The sequence below is a fragment of the Falco biarmicus genome, chromosome 11 (assembly GCF_023638135.1).
Source record: "Falco biarmicus isolate bFalBia1 chromosome 11, bFalBia1.pri, whole genome shotgun sequence".
NCBI lineage: Eukaryota > Metazoa > Chordata > Aves > Falconiformes > Falconidae > Falco > Falco biarmicus.
The window spans coordinates 32,745,007-32,765,993 of NC_079298.1; the positions used below are offsets into that span (position 1 = coordinate 32,745,007).

A 20,987-nucleotide genomic window follows, 5' to 3' on the forward strand; every position below is an offset into this window, starting at 1 on the left:
CTCTGCACTGTTAGTGATCTCCTTATCTTTTATCCTGTTGGTATGATAGCACAGATTTTCTAACAGTGTGATAAAGTAGAGGTCTTGTTGGACCTCTGCTGAGCCAGCTGCAGCTTGGGAGGGGTACCTGGCTTAGCCACATGCAAGGCAGGCACTCCTGCTTTTGCAGCATCACTTTTTATTTTAAAAAATCACGGTATTTAGATAGGATTAAGAAGCCTTTTTTGTTGTGGACTGCCTATAATAATAGCCTGACTCTTAACTACTATAATTATTGCAAAAAAAGTGAAATTTATCCCCTAAATCTTGATTTACAGAACTAGCAATATAGTTCCCTTCACGACTGCTTTGTTGGTGCTTTTCCAGAAGGTATTTTGCCTCAGGAGCAAGAAGAGGTGGGGACAGCTGATCCTGCTGACGCTTCTACTCTCACAGCCACCTTCCACACACAAAGATGCACAGCCACAGATGTTCATTTTTCACTCACAAATTTATTCAGAACAAAACAGCTGAAGTAAATTGTGTGTTCTTAGTTCCTGACAGACCAAACATGAAAAGAAATACCCAGAGTTAGCGTATGAAAAGTAATAAAGATGTAACAACAGAACAGAGCAGGAAGGTAGGAGCAGACACTTGAGGTTGGCCCTTAGTTCCTCTAGTACCAACACTGTCTGCAGTGGCAACTAGGAGCAGATGCCTAAGGACAAGCGTAAGAACAGGGGACACATACTGTGACGATTCCCCCATCACGGTCTGCCAGCCACTGGTAATCTGCAGCACATGGACTCCCAAACCAGAAGCATGAGGACAGCATTTAATACACTATTCCTCCCTGAATGTCTCTGAGTATGTAACCCATGTCAGCTTTTGACATCCAGAGTGTCTGTTGCGAATGTATTCCACAAGTCACTGGACACTGCTGATTTTCATAGTGCTACCTTCATTTAATTTGTTTTTACACTGGAACAGAAAACGATGAGTAATCGCACCCAGTTCTCCCCCATGACATTCATGACCTTGCAGACTTGTCAGTCCCCTGCACCTTAATCCTTTCCTTTCTAGGCTGAAAAATCTTAACAGATTTTTTAATTCTCCCTAGGAAAGCTCTTTTGTCACTCCCCGGAACTCGCTCCAGCTGTGCTACCATGGACCAATTACACCCAGCATCCAAGGTCCAGGCACGCTAAAGTGATGGCAGTGATGATTTCTAATAGTTATCTTTATTATTTTTATCATTAGTAATATCTCAATACTTTTTGGTAAGCCTTGGCTCATTAAACTATGATTTTCATAAGGCAACTTACAGTAACTCAAAATCCTCTTCCTGACAGGAAACAGATACAATTCGTTTTGTTATTGTATGAAAACTAAGAGGTGCTTTTCTTCAGAATCAATATTTATATTTAATCCCTCTAATTTCACCTGCCACTTGAAATCCAAATTTTTCCCAAAATAAATTATCAACAGGCATTTCTCACATATATCACATTTCAAATCTCTTTTTTCCAAATGTAAACATTTTTTGTCTTGCTATAAACTTATTTTTAAACAAAATCAACACCATTATTACAAAAGCACTTTGCTATAATTTTTATTTTTAAAATACAGACATTTTAATATGCAGTGAATTTAATAAAGTAAGATTATCATTGAAGCACAATTGTATCAATGACCAACCATCACAGGCATACTTTTCCCCAAAAAAGCTTCTCAAGCCAGGATAAACCAGAAGAAAGGAGCTGCAAATGCACAGGGATAATACAGACAAAACTTCCAGTGGCACTTAGGCAAGAACCCTCTTACGCCGCGCCACCAGAATCAAAGGAAATACAATCAAAGAGATAAAAGTATCTCCAGAAATTCCATCCAGAACACTGATTCACCACCAAAACAGAGTGTCTTTAGTTAGCAACATTTACAAATAAAATCAGTGGCAATTTCAGCCCAACAGAAGAGGTTGGAGAACTTGTCATCTGTTGATGAGGCTTGCTGCCAAGATACCTGAAATCTAGTAAACAAGGTACAGCAACAGCTTCTTTTAGATACAATGAAATGCAGTATAGATTTAAGACTAGATGTTCCCTTGTAGGACATGATCTTTCTAGTACTCTCATAAAAGTTTTTACATGAGTCAAGTGAAAAAACATGTCTACATAACAGCAAAACTGAATTTCAAATTCAAATTTGAAACTGAACTTTAAAAAAACCAAAAGCCAGAGATCAAGTAAAGCACACCCAGCAAAGGAAAATAATTAATTGGTTGCGAGTTCCCAAGGTAAGAGATCACAGAAAATATGGTCTCCGAAAGTCCTGAGTTGAAAAATAAAAAACCTTAAAAATAATTTAATTATGATAGCATGTAGTTGTATTTATTAGACTGCTTCCTTTTCTATACATCATCTTCATAAGCCAACACAAGATACTGCCTGGACAATATTAAGTAGCCAGTATTACAGAGAAAGTAGTTTTGGATAAAGGTCCTTCATTTACAGCCTGTGTTTGCTGTTCCAGCTTTGGTAATTTTAGTACATGCTTAGCACTTATCCAACTCTAGCCACAGAGTGGTCCCCAAAGCCCTTAAAATGAAGGAAAAGCTGCCACTGAAACCTTGCCATCATATGACTGTTTACATCCCTTATATATGTATAGTTGCATTAAAACTCACTATAAAAATTGTAGTGTCCAAAATCTACCCGATTATAATAAAATTCCCTTATGAAGATCCCATTCCCCTATTGAGGGCATAGAGGAAGAACAGAACTAATGTGTTCTTGACCTAATAACAATTCATTACTCATACAGATTATTTTTTTTTTAATTACAATAAATTCCCTTACCATTAAAAACCCTAATAAACAAAGCTCTGCAACCTTGTTGAGGCAGTTTAAGGCATCATTGCCTTAAGCTGTCTATGCCTCCCCTTCTTTGGAGGATTAACTCCATGTAGTAAAAGTACAAGCAGAGGACATGCACGCTCATCAGCTGTGCCAGCTGCCGTACAGCCCTACCCACTGCTGCTAAAAAGCTGCCAGACCAACCTGAAACACCAAGGGAAGAGGAGGGGAGGCATGTTTCATTCTGCTGCTGGAATGGTAACAATTCAAACCACCACGAGTTTACTCAGTGAACATGAATCAGAGGTTTCAATGGCATGTTGGATGGAGAGAGACCTACACGAATCTTGCCAGGGAACAGGAAAGTATACATATTCCAAAGCGACACAAGTGTTTTGTATTTAGCAATCCCCATTTAAGCATACATGTGAACACCAAGATAGAGTAACAGAATGGCATTAAGGTAAACTACTGAAATAAGTAAAAAAAGGTCACTTGCTCTCAAGCATTTGGCCCTCCAAAGCCACAACCCCACCTGGGCTCATCTGATGTAATAATTTCTGTAATACAACAGATAAGAAGCAGTCCATCTGAGGAACAGTCAGCTCTTCTGCCTCAATGCACAGGTCCTGTATTTGCTTCCTCACCACAAAACAGCTAATGAGAACCTGTATGCTATTATCACTTAATAAATGCCAAAAACCTGTGGGTTCAGCAAGTGTCTTTCATAGGTCAGAACAAATTTGCCTGATCATGGAAAGAATCATTTGTCCATTTACAAATCCAAATTTAGATGTCACACAAGTAGAACTTTTACATAATACATGCACAAGCATAAATAACACTAGAGAGATCATGAAAGGACTAGAAACTCTAACCTGGTACAAGTATTTGAAGACTTCCCTACCCAAAGCGTACGAAATTCAAAGCGGTACATGTGCCACAAGTAACATACTTAGTTCTTTCCCAAGAACGCTCCATTGTACTTTCCCTAACCACTACTCGGTTTCTCATTTAAATATTTCATAAAATTTAATTCTTCCATGATAAAACAATTTGTGCTTATTCAAATATCTTATAGAAGAAGGGGAAAAACAAAGACAACAAGCATTACCTATTTCATTTAAAGAAAATAAAGAAACAAAAGGCAGTGCTGTCAGGATGCAGAAATGCCCTCCCATGATTAACACTGTCATCTCGTGAGCTTCCCCTTCTCAAAATCTTGGTGTTTTGTCACTTCTTTTAATACTGCTGGTTGCCAAATTTAGATTGAGGAGCTTTGAGGCAGGGACGAATACCCCATATAAAAAGTGAAACTCTTTTCCCCGGTAATCATTCTATTTACAAAGTTTCACTTTGATCCGAATCACCTTTTCTTTGTTCAGACGACTCACGCGGTGATTAAAACGAAAGCCTTCGGCATTGCTGTCACATTCTTCTCCAGGGGGTTAAGTTTGACCGCAGTCAGCATAAGACTGTGATAAAATCCCAAAGAACTCCAGGCACTTTTACTGCCCGAAATTGGTTTTCCTAGCCTCCTGTCAGCGCAGCTGAAAGCACTAAGGTTTCCTTATACTCATCCTACCTTTCACAGTACTTGGACAAAGGAAAAGTCCACAGAAATTATGGATGTTAAAGCGAGGGGGTTTTTAGTATTTTCCCGAGGCTGCGCTGGGGCACAGAGCCATTAACAGCTTCTTCTCCATTCACATACTGTTCCTTTAGCACTTAAAGCTCATGGACCTCAGAGGATTTTCATAATACCAGATTGAGAAAGGAGTAATTTCATTTAAGAATGACTAGAAAAATCTGTGAGTAGGAAACTACTCTTAAATATCCTTCCAAATCGCTTTCACCCCACTAATCTGCAATAATTTGTTAACAACTAAAAATGCTTAATGGCTGCAGAGATCTATGTATAAATTCAGTATATGCTTAAAAAAAAATTTAAGTATGTCTATGTTAAAAAGGCGGAGGGTGGGTCAGCAGAAATCAGATTTTACCTGAACTTTGTATTTGGTTTAGCAAAAAAAACCGTAACCTTTGGAAAATACTACCTTTAAGCAACGTTCCAGGCAATGCTGCAAATACCAGGAAAACACTACCTCAGTGATGGATTTCTAGAAAGGCCCAAAAATTAATCGGCATCAAGTTAACAAAATGTTTGGTTTTGCTATTCAAATGATATACGTAAAAAATGTTTAATCAAAAAAACCGCAACAAAATAAATCTAGCTCAGCTGTTTAGAAGAACAATGCACCACTCCATCCATAAAACAGCCTAAAGAGAGACAGCAGTAACAGGGGGCAGGGATGAAGTCCAAGGCATAAAGTTATCCTTTTGGTGACAGTGACAATAAAACTGAAAGGTCTGCAAATCAGCTGATCCTGGAGGATGGCTGGGGAGGCCACTGCCACCTTCACTGACATTCTTCCCCCCCAGTGCTGCTGGCCTTCCCAACCTTTGGCACTGCTCCTGGCAAAGCCAGCGCCAGGACCAGCATGTTGCCAGGCACGTGGCAAACGAGCTTCAGGTCTGATAAAGCAACATTCCCACCACAAGCAGCAGCTTGGGTTGAGAGACACAGATCCTCAGCATTCAAACACCAACATTAAAAAACAAGCAAACAAAAATCTTACAAATTGATATATCTGTTTGGCTACAACTGCAGTATGGAAAGATAAAAGAGATTCCTGTTGAGAACCAGCTGTGAGATGGTCTTACAACTGATGCATTTCCCATCAACTCGATATCCTGTTGCAACTATCTTTTGTTTATAGTCTAACTTAATTTTTCATACACAATATAATATAGCTAATGAAATAACTAATCATTACATTGATACATTTTTCTCAATCCTCAATTTCTAATATTGACTGGTAAGTTATTTTACCTTAAAATGGTCATGTTATTATTTTTGCTGAGTGTGAAAACTAAGCGTGCTTATGGATATTCGGTCATCAAACACTAATTAAAAATAATCATAAAAACAATATAAAGGCTATTTTTAAAAAGTCCTCATTAACTCTATCTATGAAAGGTGGCTCAATAAAGCAAAACACTGCAAACTTTTCAGTGGAGGAAGCACAAAGATTCTGCACAAAACCAAACCTAGCCTGATACCTCACGCTTTACCAAGTACAATTACAAAACAGATTCTTAAGCAGAAACAGGGCAGGTGGGGGGGGGGGAATATCTTACTATTAGACAATAAGTAAACTTTACAAAGACGGCATTGTACTTTTCATTACTACAGTTTTCCTTCCCTTTAAAGAACAGTTACGTTAAGGAGAAATTCACAGAAAATAAGGAAGCACACAGAATTTGGTTATGAAAAAATTACTTTCCTGGTAGTGCTTTTGCTGCCATTACACAGGTTTTTTACTTTTTCCTTAGGCTGAAGACATGAGGTTCCAAAAACAGTAAGGCAATCAACCTTGACATAGCCTCTGTTACAGTACAAGCGCAAGTATTCAAAAGAAATGTAATGGCACAACATAACCTACCAGACAAAGGAGCTCTTTATATATAGTTGTTGTTGTTTTGCTAACCTATTAGGTATATCTCTTCACTTCACGCTTTTTATTTAATATTTAGCATAATCTTATCACTACCTTTTTTTTTTTTTTTTAAAGAACCTAAAGTTTTAGCAACTCCTTCAATATATCTGTATATGAAGAGATTTTATTATTAACTGTATTATCAACAATGATTTTTTCACATTGATTTCTTTAGTTAGTGTCTGGTCACCTACTTACAAGGTATTTCATAAATCATAAAGATCTTTAGACACATGAAAATGGGATATGTAGTCCAGATGCCAGCTTTAAAAGTCTCATTCGTTAATCAGATTTTCATACAAGAACATGAGACTTTATGTAACGACAGAATGAAAATCAGAAATGACATACTGGGTGACTGGAATTTCTATTGGAGATTTTAATCCATTAAACATTCAGTCATAATTTTGGAAGATAATTTAGCACCAGCTGGAATCCTCAGACAGCATCAGTAAAACAATAACAAACCTCCCTGAAACAAAATTTTAAATCACGAGTTTAGAAAACACTTTCAAAAAAAATGAAACACTCTTACTAAATTTAAAAATTCATGTGACTGACCACCAGGTCAGATCCTGTCGTCTGGGAAACAGCAAGAAGAAATGCAGTATTTAACTCTGCTGAGGATGTTTAATTTGACAGATTCCAGGACAGCAGGAGACACAGATTTACAGAGAATAGGCTGAAATGGGACTTTACAGGAACTGAAATTCAGGGTCCAGACAAGCAAATTAGCATTCTTGCACCAACAATGCTAAGCCAATGCTTAAGAAACAAAACAAGAAACAAAACAAAAAAAAGGACAAAGAACCTAGGATATGATGGCAGGGTATTGGATTTCTACTATGTTCTCTCCCTCCAACGACAGCCTGAGGAAAAGGGAAATCTTCAGTTCTGCCTGACAACTCCACAAGCTCAACACAATGGTAGAGAGAAACATATTGCTAACTCTGCCCTTTAGGGCAAGAAGCCAGTGGGCTGGCGAGTAAACTTTGTGCTGCAGCCTCTGAAGCAGCTCTCCTTCTGACCTACCGTGTGCAGGCAATAAAGCTTCAAGGTGCTGGACATCAGCTCCGTTTGCTGAGGTTATATAAGCAAGGTTCAACTAAGGCACTACCAATACAAATGAGTTAGCCTGTGTAATTCTACGTATTTGTAATTACAGTACCATACTAACAATGCATCTACTGCCTCCAGGCTGTGTTTAATAAAACATTAGTTCAACTTCAAGCATCTTCTAGAATTCAAATTCACAAATTCAAGAATTTTCTTGAATTTCAGGAGGTCCCATAGAAACTTGTTAGCAGGAATGCCAACAAAACCCAGAAGCAGTGAGCAGCCAGCTCTGGAGCACAGATATAAAACTACTTCATTGGTATGAAACCAGCCCTGTGAGTTGGGAGAAATGAGATAGTTCATTGCTCCTTGTCTAAGTCTTGCACGCTGAGGACCTACTAAGCAGGAAACAATGGCAAAATAGTGACAAAACGAAATGAATCCAAGTCATGTCTGTAAGAAGAGACGGTGTTACGCAACCTTACAGAGCAGCAGTCAGCCGAAAAGAGCCTTCTGAAATAAACAGCAACTTTTCAAAAGAAGGCAGCAGCCACATTCCTGTAGACATGGAGCATTACAAGATACGTGCAAAGAATACTGCTCAGTTTTCCATATCTATCGGGGCTAATTGTCAGCAACAGCTCAGCTTAGCTAGAGGAATGTTTCAAGTCATATTTCAATCTGCTTTAAAGACTGTACAGTGCTAGAAACCAGTATATAAACGTTTAAGATGGCCAGTAAGCAGCTTTGAGGTTTGGATTTTAAATCGTTCGCTCTTGAGTCCTAACCCAAAAGAACTTTCACAGAGAACAGATCATAACATCAGGGAACTAACGCCAAAGTTGGTTTTGATAAACATAATACTACTTTATTCCATTGTTTTAACTTTCTTACAGGTTTAAAAAACGTACAGGGGTTCAGAACCACCTCAACAGAACAAAGAATACATAATTAAAGGAGATCTATAGTCAAACCACAAGTGTCCAAGCGTGGTTAGCTTCCGTTACAAAAAGTAATCGGCATGATCTTTACATATGCATTTTGGTGAAAGAAGGACTGATAGTGCAGTGTTACAAGGCACCAATAACCAATAATTGGGCCTTTTTTAAAAGCCAATAACCATCTAAGAAACTTACATTTGGTTCAAAATAGTAATTTAAATATTTTATTGATTGGCATGCATCTGAACCCCTGGCAATTTACTACATAAACCTAATGTGCACCCTTGCAAAATAAAAAAAGATTTCATCAGTGGACCTGAAAATCAGTTCAGTACAAAAGGAAATACTGAAGCTCTTTGCCTGCATTTAATACTAAACTGTCTTGTTCACCTCCTCCAAGAACACTTGTCTAACAAACAGCACAGAAGTATTTCTCTTAAAGCAAGTGTAATTTTTTTAATCCTGTAGCATTGACCTATTCCATGTGCTATGAAAATATTAGGCACAGACCACGATTTACGTTTTCTCTAAAAAAAATACAGTTATGTGCAAGCTAGGTTCACACAACGGATTGACAGCTACAACAGTAAGCTATTTAGACCTCCCAAAGATAAGGGTTGGTTAGTTTTAATTTTCTAAGCAGTGAGGCACACTGCTGTGCGCGATTATCATATTTGCATTAGGATTATCTGTGTAGCCAATAAAGGAAAAGCTTCAGTACACCCTAAAGGACACTACATCGATACTGTGTGCTAATTTAACAGGATCAAGAGAATGAGAGAGTGAAGAAGTCATTGTATGTGGGCAGCTGCAGTCACTCAGCCAGCCAGGAAGGGCTATTGCTTTCTGCAGGAAGAACGGTGTGAAACTCAGTTTACCTCGTAGGTGCCCTCAGACTAAACCACTTGGACATGATGGGATCTAGGGATGCATAGCATGGAAAAAAAAAGGGGAAATGAGAGGCAGAGCTCCCATGAAAGTTGTACCAAAATGTGCCGTTTTATCCAAAAGCGTCATGCCCAGTGTAAGTTTTATGCATTGCAAATTGTTTGTACAACTGAAAATTGTACAAGATGTGAGCAGAGACAGAGCTGACTGTTAATCTGCAATATCTACTATAGTCCTCAGGTATATAATTTACGGATAGCCACTTACTTTGTTGTTGATTGTTTCCTCTTAAATATATTTAAATTCAGAAGGCTACAGTATATTCCGACACAAAGATAGTAAGACAACTTTTCTACAAGGGGAAAAATGTAAGGTAGTAACTAACTTATTTATTTTATGAGGAACCACCTCTGATGTGGTAGTTATTTCATGCCCTTTGGAAGATTTTTAGTTCTGACTTTCTTCAGCGTCTCTGTTGAATTGCTCTCCTCACAATTTCACAAGAGCTATATTCAAGTTCAGTGACCCCTCTTACAGCAGCCTTTGCCTTTTCCACAATCACTTTTAAACTCACTCTAACATCATAGCAAGCTATTCAGGTAAACATTTCTCTTCTGGCAAGCTTCCAGATACAGCAAATACTATCGAAACTCCGCGTTTGATTACGTGAGCCAGTTTTCTTTAAATGGAGCAGGAATTAGCCCGTTTTCTCGGTTTAGGGTCCCGTGCATCCCTGTCTTTTAAACACATACAAGATGAACATATTGTCTCTGACAGTCTCCGCAGTCCCAGCCTGAAAACACTGTTGGAGAGGCTATATATCACACAGTTGCAGAAACTATTGCTTATAGCAAGCCATGTCGTTAAGAAGGAAAGTGCTGGGTTTTCCAGCACCCTAGAGCTCTCCAGCAGAAAGTATATGATATAAGGGAGCCACAGCATGTAGAACACACTGGTTATCCGAAACAAAACCATGGCATAGCGGCGATCAGGGCTGTGCCCAGTCTCCCCAGCAGCATCCACTTCGTGGCTAGGAAATCGAGCTCTCCGATCATTTATCTCTTTGGTGTGCTGCCGGCAAATTTTAAAGATGTGGAAATACGTGAAACATATGACAAAGGCAGCAGGAGCATATAGTAAGCACACGATAAAGCCAGTAAAATAGGCATTAGTTAGCCAGGAGGTAGCACACCATTCAAAAATATCTCCATGGTAACCAGGTTTTCCCCAACCAAAAAAGGAAGGCAAGAAGATCAGACAAGAGTATATCCAGATCAAGATGATGCAGATTCTCAAGCGACAAGGTGTGACCAGTTGATTATAGGAGAGAGGCTTTGTTATAGCGAGATAGCGATCCACACTGATGCAAGCAAGACATGCCATAGATACGCTTTTTAGCACAGAGATGATATATCCAAAAACTTGACAAGTCAAGGACTCGTGGACACCTGTCGAGTAGTGGAGCAGTGACAAAGTAGGAACCAAGCAGCTAACTCCAACAAAAAGATCAGCATAGGCCATGGTCTGAATAAAATAGCTGGTGGTATAATGATGCAGAAGTGGAGCACAGTGAAAAACAAATATCACAGTTAAGTTACCCGCAATAATTAAAAATGTTAGCAAGACAATAACAACTGTCTCAAGGATACAGATGTCAACTGCATTGTAGTGACCAAATCCAAGAGGGCAGGAGAGATGCTCAGATACGTTCATAACACTACTGCTCATATTCAGAGTCCTCCATTCAATCCATCGGGACTGGTTCATGTTTTGTGATTAGGGAACACTGCAATCTGAGCCTTAGTGAGCAGATGACCTGCTTAACAGCAGCTAAACTCTGCTTCAGCGTCTCACGAGCTCTCTTTGTAGACACTGCCAGTGCTTACATTTGAGAGGATTACAGTCCCATAGCTGTTGATGCCGCCTCAGCATCAGTGCATCACCTCTGGCACACCTTAGCTTTAAGGAAAGAAAGAAAGAAAAAAAAAAAAAACAAAAAAACAAAAGCCAGAAAGAGAAAGGCCACTGATCAGCTCCTCCAGTGCTCTCGACCAATCTTTAGCAAACACAAGGCACTTCTAAAACAAACAGATACTGTGAAATAACGGAAATAAAAACTGACAAAAGAGACACATTCATTTCCCAGGACATAGGGGGGGGGGGGGAATCTCTGACTGCTTATTTTCCTGAGAAAGTCATTTACTTTGGATGAGTGAGGGGTGAGGGGGAGGAAGGGAAGGAGGAACCTCCATACAGCTCAGGTTTCCTGGACCAGCAGCAGTTACTGGAGATAATCTTTTTAATGTCTCAATTTAAATCACAGACTGACTGGAGAGTAAAGGAGAAAGTTCATCATCTAATACTGTCTTTTCTGGCTCCACGCAGGAGATGGTACTCCGTCTTATCCATGCTATTCATTGGAAAGGTAAGGAAAACATTTTTGTCAAGGTTAATTCCAATAGACTCACCACTGTTTGGGTATGAATAATGAATTTTATTTGGAGGGAGACGGGTGGGGGACAAGGCAGATTTGTCCTCTGACTCCCAAGAAAGAAAATACATCTCACGTACAATGAGGAAGATTGTGTCTATTCATTTAAAAATGAAAATAATTTAAGAATAGAATTTGGAGACTTATGTCAATATTCACAATTCCTTCAAGCAGTTATAGTCCATTACAATTATTAATGCCAGAAGCATAACTCAAGGTCCCCACAGACAAAATAAATTCTCTTGAATTTAATTTCAGCAATGGTAATTTAAAATAACCATCTTTGGAAACTCTGCCATATCTGCTACAGTGGATTGGTACCCAGGAGTTCACAGGTATATCCATGATATTGCTCACCTCTGTAGCAACACCTGAATCATTTCACAAACCCCCATACAACGAGAACAGAAACTTCCATCTGCATTCTGCTGTGAAGCTAACGAAATGCTGATTTGACTAGAAAAGCTGCCATTGTTTACTAATCCATTATTCTGTTATTCAGCTTCATCTTCTTAGTGTTGTAGGGTTTCTATATTTATTAGATGATTGGCATAATAAAGACCTGCTTTAAAAAAAAAATGTTCTTCTAATTGCAGGACATTACCTTGTTCATTTCATTCACAGTTACGGAGAAAGCAAACGCTAAAAGCAAGCATCTCCTCTGTTCAGTTTTAAGGAAATACTTCATTAGTTCAGGAATCATTAGGCAGGTAATTAATTGTATACAATCTTGTTTTTTGAAAGGCCCCTAAAATGTTAAAACCATCTTTAATCCTAGAGTTCCTGAGACTAGAAGACTGGCAGTGGAAATTAATGAATCCACACGAAATGATCTCCAAGGTCATTCAGATATTAATGCTGGCATTTGCTTTAAGTCTCTTTAAAGTACCAGAATCTCTCTGATGTTTTTGATAGTCCTTGCTGTGTCTTCAGGAAGAATTTCAGATACTAGGAAAGAAAAATTTTCAATTCAGTTGCAGCAGTTTGAGGGAAAGCATTCTTTTTGGAGTTAATTTCCTGTCGTGCATCGCCACGCTGTACAGAAAGTCCTTCTGATTTTATAACATCCCAGAATATTTCCGGCTATTCATTCCCTTCGTCTATAAGCAACAGAGCACGTATATAATTAGTACTTTCTCTAATTCTTTGTTAAAGCAATATAGCAATTTTTCTCACCTACACGCATCCTTATCAGCCGCTTTGACGAACTGCTTGACAGGGGAGTCCTAGTTACTGTGGTGCGGCTGGAGCGTCTGTCGCTATTCCTTCTCTCCTTCCCCCTGGAATGATTCTTGCACCTGAGTCCGCCGCCGCTGCTCCTCCTCCTCCTCCCGCCCGCCCCCCCCCCCCCCCCCCCCCCCGCCGCCGGGCGCTGCAGCCGAGCCGGGCGCTGGAAAGGTGACAGCCGGCCCCGGCCCCGGCGCGCAGCCAATGGCCGCGCCGCGCCGCTGTCACTAGGTAACGGCGCGCGGCCCGGCCCGGCCCGGCGGCGCCCCCCGCAGCGCGGCGGGGGCTCGGCCCCGCTCGGCCCCGCTCCGCTCGGCCCCGCCGCCGCCCGCCGGGCAGGTGCTCGCCCCGGCAGCCCCGGCGCGGGCCACACCGCGCCAGCATGCCGAGGGCGTGCGGCCCCGGCCCGGCCAACTCGTCCTTCAGAGCGAGCGATCATTTCATCTATAGGTGGAAATACAGCATTTCAGAAACCGCCATCACCGTCTACCTAAAAATGTTCTGCAAAAGTTACTCTCGGGTTACCGATTTCGCACGCAGCTTTTATACGGTGCCTGCAAATGTTGAGCTGGGTAAAATACTTGCTACAGTCTAACACACGTTTGTCTTGTCTTACTTGAACGACAAAATCACAGTCCCCTAAAAATTAATTATTTTTATACTTCAGGCAGATTATTTTAAAACTCGTCTGCAAGCGGTTTCAACACTGTGCGAGTTTTTAATTGCCTCAACCGGCTGCAAACATGGGTTTAAATACAAATACTTGTGAATAACACATTCTTCCCCACAGCACAGACTTTTTAACCCAATTAACTAATCTTGCTATCCACGCAAATGGATGCTGCTACTCCCTCATTAAGGACTCAAACTTCTGTTTACTTCTGCTGCCTAGAAATAAAAACCAGCAACAGAAGTACAATCATCAAAGTTATCGTACACAGACACTCCATACGTCCTCTGACACAGAAACAACAAATTTAGATACCAACATACCAACCACGAAACAGTATTTTGGGCTATAGATCAGGAAGAGACACATGTCAAGAACGGGATCGAAGGCTTTAACAAACTAAGTCATTAGAAACTACAGTCATATAAATTCTTTTAGTTCCGAGGCAAACCACAGGCAAAATTTTAATAAGCTGCTCCCAGGTTAACATCTTGTATTTCGAGTATAGCCTGGAGCAAATACTCAAGACTGAATGACAAGTCTGTAGAAATGTGAAGCAAGAGAAAATGCAGCAGTGGAAAAGTGGTTTGCAATAACGGCGTGTGATCATTCCAAATTCTTCCATCGAAAGATTTAAAAAAAAAAAAAAGAAAAAACCAACAAAAATTAAAATCACTCCGATACCTCAGAACTGTAAATGGCTGCAACAACAGATTTAATGACTAAATTTAGTCCCTGAGCACAGCTTTAAGCCATAGCTCTCCATACCACAGGCAGAACAATAGGAAGCAATTTTTATTCCTCCTCTTCCCACTCCTCCTGTGGGGGAGGAGGAAGAGAACAAACAACGGTGTGCACAGGCATGGCAGCAACCAGTACTTCATTCTCCCTCTCTGCCCTCACCTGTTTTGGGGTTGGCACCGGAGACATAAAGGGCCAAAATGTCTTAAAATGGACGTTAGAAAGCCTGACTGACATGTTAAGAGAAGCAAAGGTAAAGCCTAAAATGAAGTGGACCGCAGTAACTACGTGCTCGGTGCATCCTGCTCAATACGGATTTACATACTGGTAACTACTAAAGTTTCCAAATGTTACAGCGACCGTTGAGTCACCCTGCTCACGGGTCGGATCCAGCCGACGTACAAAACCCCAGCGCCTGTTACTGTGTGCACAGAACACCGAACTCTGATAGCAAGCGCTCGTGTCAGCCAAATATTTCAGGTCTTGCAGGAGAAACCCGGATACTGCTAAGCAGGTACGAGACAACAGAAAAATCAATGGCAACCTCTGCTGGTTGGTTTTCAATGCAGGTAAAATGCTTCCCTTTCATCAATTGTAACTAAAGGGACAAAGTAATTCAAAAGTGAGGAAGTATCATTTCATTTAAAAAAAAAAAAAAAAAAAGTCACACTGCAAGCTGCCAGTGGCTTTATCACCTCAGTTATTCCCAGAGCCCAACTCCTGGTGGCATTTTCTAAGCAGCAGCAGTGCAAACTGGAACTGACTGACTGCGCTAACTTGTACTGTGGTTTACGTATATTTGGAGACAAGTGAAAATTAAAGCAGAAGTCAGCTAGTCCTGACAAAACGATGCAATTACAGACAGCCTTTTACAAGAGGCAGCAACACTGAAAAGCTATATGGAAAAAGTTTTCTAGGTGTACATTGGAGACACAGTAGGGACTCTGGCATGGTTTTAAACAAAATGTGCTTCAGGATTATTTTTTTTTTATTGGCATGTAAAGGAAAGGAAGTGAGAATGAGTAAACAGTTATATTGGAAGAATTTAATGGCTGTCACCAAGGCAGTATTTTACATGGTACAGAAATTCTGCAGCTGGTTACGTCCAGCAGAAGGACTGTGCTGTTCTTCAAGCTGAATAGAAGGAGCAATTCCACACCTTCTTTATAAATTACATCAGCTAGAAACAACAGAAGTTACCATCCAAACTAGAAGACTCGCACCATCTGATCCTGCTGAAAACAGAGGAGATGTGGTAGGAGCTCGAGCTTTGTGTACAAGAAGAAAGCCTGTTAAAGCAGTGGTGATGTGTGTGATCCTGTAAGGAAACGAGGTAAAGCTTCTCCGACAGAAAAAGTCCATACAGAGGTAGATTTAGAAGCTTCAAGCAAGGAAACAATCTATTACTCACTTCTATTCAGAAGGGAAGAGCAATATTTGTCTTCTAAATCTTTTTTTGTAAAGCAACAGGACTGATAGAAGCAATTCCTGCAACACACAAAGCAGCATCTCAGTCGCACCACTCATTTCTAGTTTGAAGTCTTTCAGGACTCTCTTTGTTAAAATATTGAATGGTCAGCTGGATTAAATGGACAACAATGATTTCTGTAAAATCTTTTAAAAAGATATTGATTGGAGCAGGGAGATGCAGCTGAGAGTACAGGATGAGGAACATAACAGATATTTACTTAGATGCAGACCTGAATTACAATGTTGATATACATACCAGCTCCTTATCTTCTTTTCTTCTGCCTGACTCCCCATCCCCCCCCCTTTTTTTTTGAAGTATTATTTTGTTTTATCCACTTTCTCCTCAGCCTATAGAACAAAGGTGTTTCTTCAGTTTGCTTTATTTTTATCTTAACTACCTTTGGCATTTACATGTCCACCACCTCGTATGAACACCCTGGTTTTGTTTCTAATGCCTCCAGAAAAATTCTGTTCTAAAAAGCTTGCAGCTTGTAGTGCAGTTTAAAGAGATGGAGTAATAAGAAAAATCAGTAGTTGCCTTAATTTTGTGTTTGTGTGTACATGGTTGGGTTTTTTTTACATCAGACCGGTGTTTGAAGTTACTCTCTGAAGTCATACTGGTGCTATATTTAAGGCAGAAATCAGTTTTATTTGTTATTTGGAATATAAAGCCTCTTCCCAAAATCCACCCACTAAAGCTGTCTATTTTCAGAACTGCCATGAAAAGCTCTAGCTTACACAGAATACACAGAAATATTTACCTGAGTACAGGCATATAATATCAGATATAAGAGGTATACACGTATAATACTCTCCCCCCCCCTTTGAAACAATCTTCACCTTCTTAAACACTTCATGTTGGAAGGCACCTCTGGATATCAGCTGGTCCCAACACCCTGCTCAAAACAGGGCCAACTTTAAAGTCAGGTCCAACACCAAATTTAGGCCAGGTTGCACTGGGTCCTATATCCAAGCTGAGTCATGAAAATCTCCCAAGGATGGAGTTTTCACAGCTTGCATGGGTCCCCCACCTTTGACCTCTCCCACTGTGACTCCCAGTACCGACTCAGAATTTTTCTTGTTGCAACTTCTCTTCATCCTCATCCAGACTAAACACACTTGGGCCAGTGGTGAAAACCCAACAGTGTCAGTTCTCAAGGAAACTACAGTATCTTGTAGAAAGTTTAAACCCATGAAATATTTCTTCACCTGATAGTCTCATTTCTCGGTTTTGCTACCACAGATAATTTTCCTTTCCTTCTCCCTCCCACCCCATGATCATAAAGAACGCCATAAAACATTTAACAATGCTATGGCCCACATACCCCTGTGACTGCAAAAAAGATCAAGTGATAGGAGTTACACAGCTACGTTTTTGAAATGCAAATGCCCTTGTGGAGCACCTACCTCACTGTTAGAGGAAAACCTTATCCCAAAGCCTGCATAAGCCTTTTCCACATTAGAGGCAAAACTGAATTTGATGGCAGCAACCCAGTAGGTTCTATAAGGTGGGGAAGAAGGAAGTGGCTGGTATAATTTGGAGTGGAGGGTGGAGGGAGTTCAGGTAAGAGGCTGGAAGGGGATAGTAGCTTTCTAAAAGGTCAAGTTCTGTGAGGGATGTGGAAGGGAGCTAATGATCCCTTTTTCTCTTAATACTACTCCAGCAGGCTCTGCTTCAGCCTACCCCTCTGCTGGACTCGCAGCCCCAGTCCTCTTCTAATACTGTTTCTAATAAGGCAAATATTAGCCAGTATCATCTACATGTTTAGTAATTAGCATGCTGTGATGCAGAACAAGAAACTGGCAAAAACCAATTTTTTTCGTGTGTTGTGGTGGATTGGTAGAGAAAGATGGGCATTCACATTTGCAAGTTTATTGTGCAGTCTTTTCATGCTGTTATCTAACAATTACATTACACAATTCTGAAGTTTGAAACTTAAATTACCCACGAACATTATTCATGTATTTAATAAATATTAAGCAAGTTGTCAGAGCAAATTGCTACAATCTCCCTTTAAACATTCCTACCTGTGATCTCACGGATTAGATAGTTACTCTTCTGAATTTTACATTAAAGAACATTTTTCTTCAGGAGGAGCTTCCCTCAAGATTATATTGATGTTCCTAAGACAAATGGAATTCACTTTACAAACTCAATTCGGAACGACAAATACCACCAAACTTCCGTGCCTCTAATCAACTGAAAGAAAGCACTGTGCAATAAACTATCAAGAAGTGAATTTACTTCAGGGAAATGCTGTGAAGTCTAATGAATGGTGACAATTAGCATTTTTCAGGAATTAAACATAGTATTTGCTTTACACAGCAATTAAGCTATGAAAGGGTGCTATTTACTAACTGACTACATATGATAAGAAATGCGCCAAAATGAATGAAAATGGACGTTGGAAAAACAAGAAAAATGTCTCACGATAGTATGAAAAGCAAAAATTAAACATGTGCCCTCTGAGAGTTTCATGTACCTGCCACTAAAACTAATCCCCCTACTCCTAAACTAGCAGTAGTTAAAAAAAAAAAAAAAAAAAGGAGAAAAAAAAAGAAAAAAGTAAAGTATACTAGCAAAAGAGAGGCTTACTACCTACCACTGCTCCAGGTATCCCAACAGAGGGCTGTTACTTGCATTGCTTTTCCTTTAGCTCCTGCTTTTGATTATGTGACTGATGTTTAGTGAGTGATTTGTAAAAGCACACGGAAAGTCTAAAACATGCATTTTTTTCAGAATTGTCCCTCTGCATTTCAAGTGCCACAACAAACCCATGTCCTATCCATGCAGCTGTCCTAACATAAAACATAGCCTCTATGCATTAGTACATTAGAGTGAACGGAAATGAACTAGCTATTAATTACACTGCTTTCAAGAGATGATTAGAATTTTAACCTATTAAATCACAGGACAAAAGACAGCAATTAAGAGACTGTAAATGAAGAAACAGTGAAATGTAGAGAATAATCTGAACAGTGCAGGTAGCATTACCCTTTTTCCTGTGGGAATCATTTCTCATATTTTAAATTAACGCTTCAAAGATTATTTTAATACAGCATTCATTTAAACTTTTTAGAGTCATGTTTTGACATAGTTGTGTTTTTACTAATGCTTTTGTCTATGTCAAGCCAGGAATTACATTCCATAAATATTGGTATTCTAAAAGCATATCACAACTGGGCAACAAGACAGTGTATGTTCAGAAGGATTCCAGCTGACTTGGCAGAAGCATAAGCTCAGTCAGTACTAGTAGTAATTCCATTTCAGCCGAGCTAGAATAAGAGATTTTAAGGCTATTAAAAAAAAAAAAATCCCAAACACTGTGACCACCTACTTTGATTTTTCACATACTGCAACCCAAAGAGTTCTCTTAACTACAGCATGACCTTTTAAAAGGCAGCCCGTTTTGAATTAATGAGGTCAAATGATGAATAATTTATTGTAGCCTTGACTAGGAAGCCAATTTCTAAGGCCTGTGCAAAAGCAACTACTAAGATACGAACACAAGGATCAAAACCATATACATCTGTCAGTCTTTCAAAATCACAAGTTTGGATGCACCAAAGAATAAAGTTGACATACATGCAAACCTAACTAACTTTCATTTATCACTGCCTTTTAAAAACAAACAAAACCAGCTGCATCCAATATTATTTCTTTAAATTCTCCCAAAAGCATCGCCACTATTTTATCCTTAAAGCATTCCTCGGAACTCAGTGCCAAGGCCACACATCTGTCAACTACTGCATGATCAACACTGCACAGGCTTCCAAATCCTTCTCCATCTCAGCACCATACTTCTGAATGTCACAACGGCAAACCTCTCTGACAAAAACTGCCCACCGTAAGCTTTGGCAACTTACTTTTAATCTGTGCTGAAAGCTCCAATGCAGAGTGCAGCCATGTGCATCATTCTTCTCAAAAATAGTTTCAAACCTTCAAAATTATCCACTTCAGTCTAATTCTCTTTTCTAAATACTGTGAAGTGGCAGCTACCATTATGTGACAAATTCACGGATGCATGGCAGAAACAAGATTCAAATCCACTTTCTGTGGATGCGTCTTATGTTAAATGGTCACAGTACATTCTCCCAGAGCATCTATTCTAATCTAGATGGGCTGGCTGGAAATGTGCCTAGTCACATGGACAATTTATTTTTTATTTGCATATATAATTGGCACATTCCACCCTAAACTTTTCCTTTATTAGATTTTTTTAAAAATAGTACTTTCTCAAGGAGACAAGAGGTAGCTCGGAAAACCACCAAACAACTAGGATCATTTAGGAGAAAGTCACAGTTTCAACTGCTCATGTAGACAAAAATGGGTTTAGAATTAAAGATTCACTATTTGTTTTACTGCAAGACAGCAGGTAGTACTCACGCCTGATTTGAACTAGTAAATCCAGTTCCACTCTTGAGAACAATAAAGCTGAAAACAATCAAAGTAAATTGTGAATTCTGGAAGACTATCTTTAACCAAAGTGTTACTCTGTATTACTATTCTACAACTTTCGTGAAGAAATGGAAGAGAGGAACATGGGAAGGATATGGCATAAAATCTATTTATAAACTGAAGCGTGGCACAATTTCTTCTTGTGCATTTTAAGCTCAGCTTCATTTAAACCAAATTTTCCTTCCGGCTGGAAGTGCTGCAGAGGTATCACTTACACTCTCTTCCAGCATGGAGTCTATATCAGCACGCACTTGCGTCAATAACCATATATGAGAAAAGGACCAGGAATAGCTTCCTACCAAGAACGATCTAGAGGGAAAATTTTGCGAACAATAGCAGTTGAAGCAGAGTCCTAGCTAACTCACAGACATGGAACCTGGCAATGACAGACATTTGGAAAATGCCACTGAAAGCAAGAACTACTGATATTTCCCTCCCCACCCCGCCACCTCCACCCAGAGTTAAAAATTGGCTAATTAAAACTTATAAAATCATCTCACATCTGATAACTATGTTTCAAGATTAATAACATCTAAATATATTCAACTTCCAATAACTAGCAAATGTTGTCTTAAATTACTTTGATTGTATTAGATAATGAGGACGTTTATATCTAGAAATTGGCACATGTAAAATGTTATGTGAGCTGA

General features: G+C 39.6%; 2 protein-coding genes across 8 annotated transcripts in view; both read right to left on the reverse strand.

The window, feature by feature from the left end:
- Positions 1-20,987, reverse strand: part of RABGAP1L (RAB GTPase activating protein 1 like) — a 254,822-nt gene that overhangs the window by 154,851 nt on the left and 78,984 nt on the right. The window lies entirely within an intron of this gene.
- On the reverse strand, positions 258-13,089 carry GPR52 (G protein-coupled receptor 52). Of its 2 annotated transcripts, none has more exons than XM_056355838.1 (2): positions 12,947-13,089; positions 258-12,718 (listed from the first exon to the last, which is right to left on the reverse strand). In XM_056355838.1, exon 2 carries the CDS (start codon positions 11,044-11,046, stop codon positions 9,961-9,963), a length of 1,086 nt encoding a protein of 361 aa, XP_056211813.1. In that variant the 5' UTR covers positions 11,047-12,718; positions 12,947-13,089; the 3' UTR covers positions 258-9,960. The 2 variants fall into 2 exon arrangements, 1 of the variants encoding a protein (XP_056211813.1); XR_008824633.1 differs by lacking the exon at positions 258-12,718 and adding an exon at positions 12,732-12,870.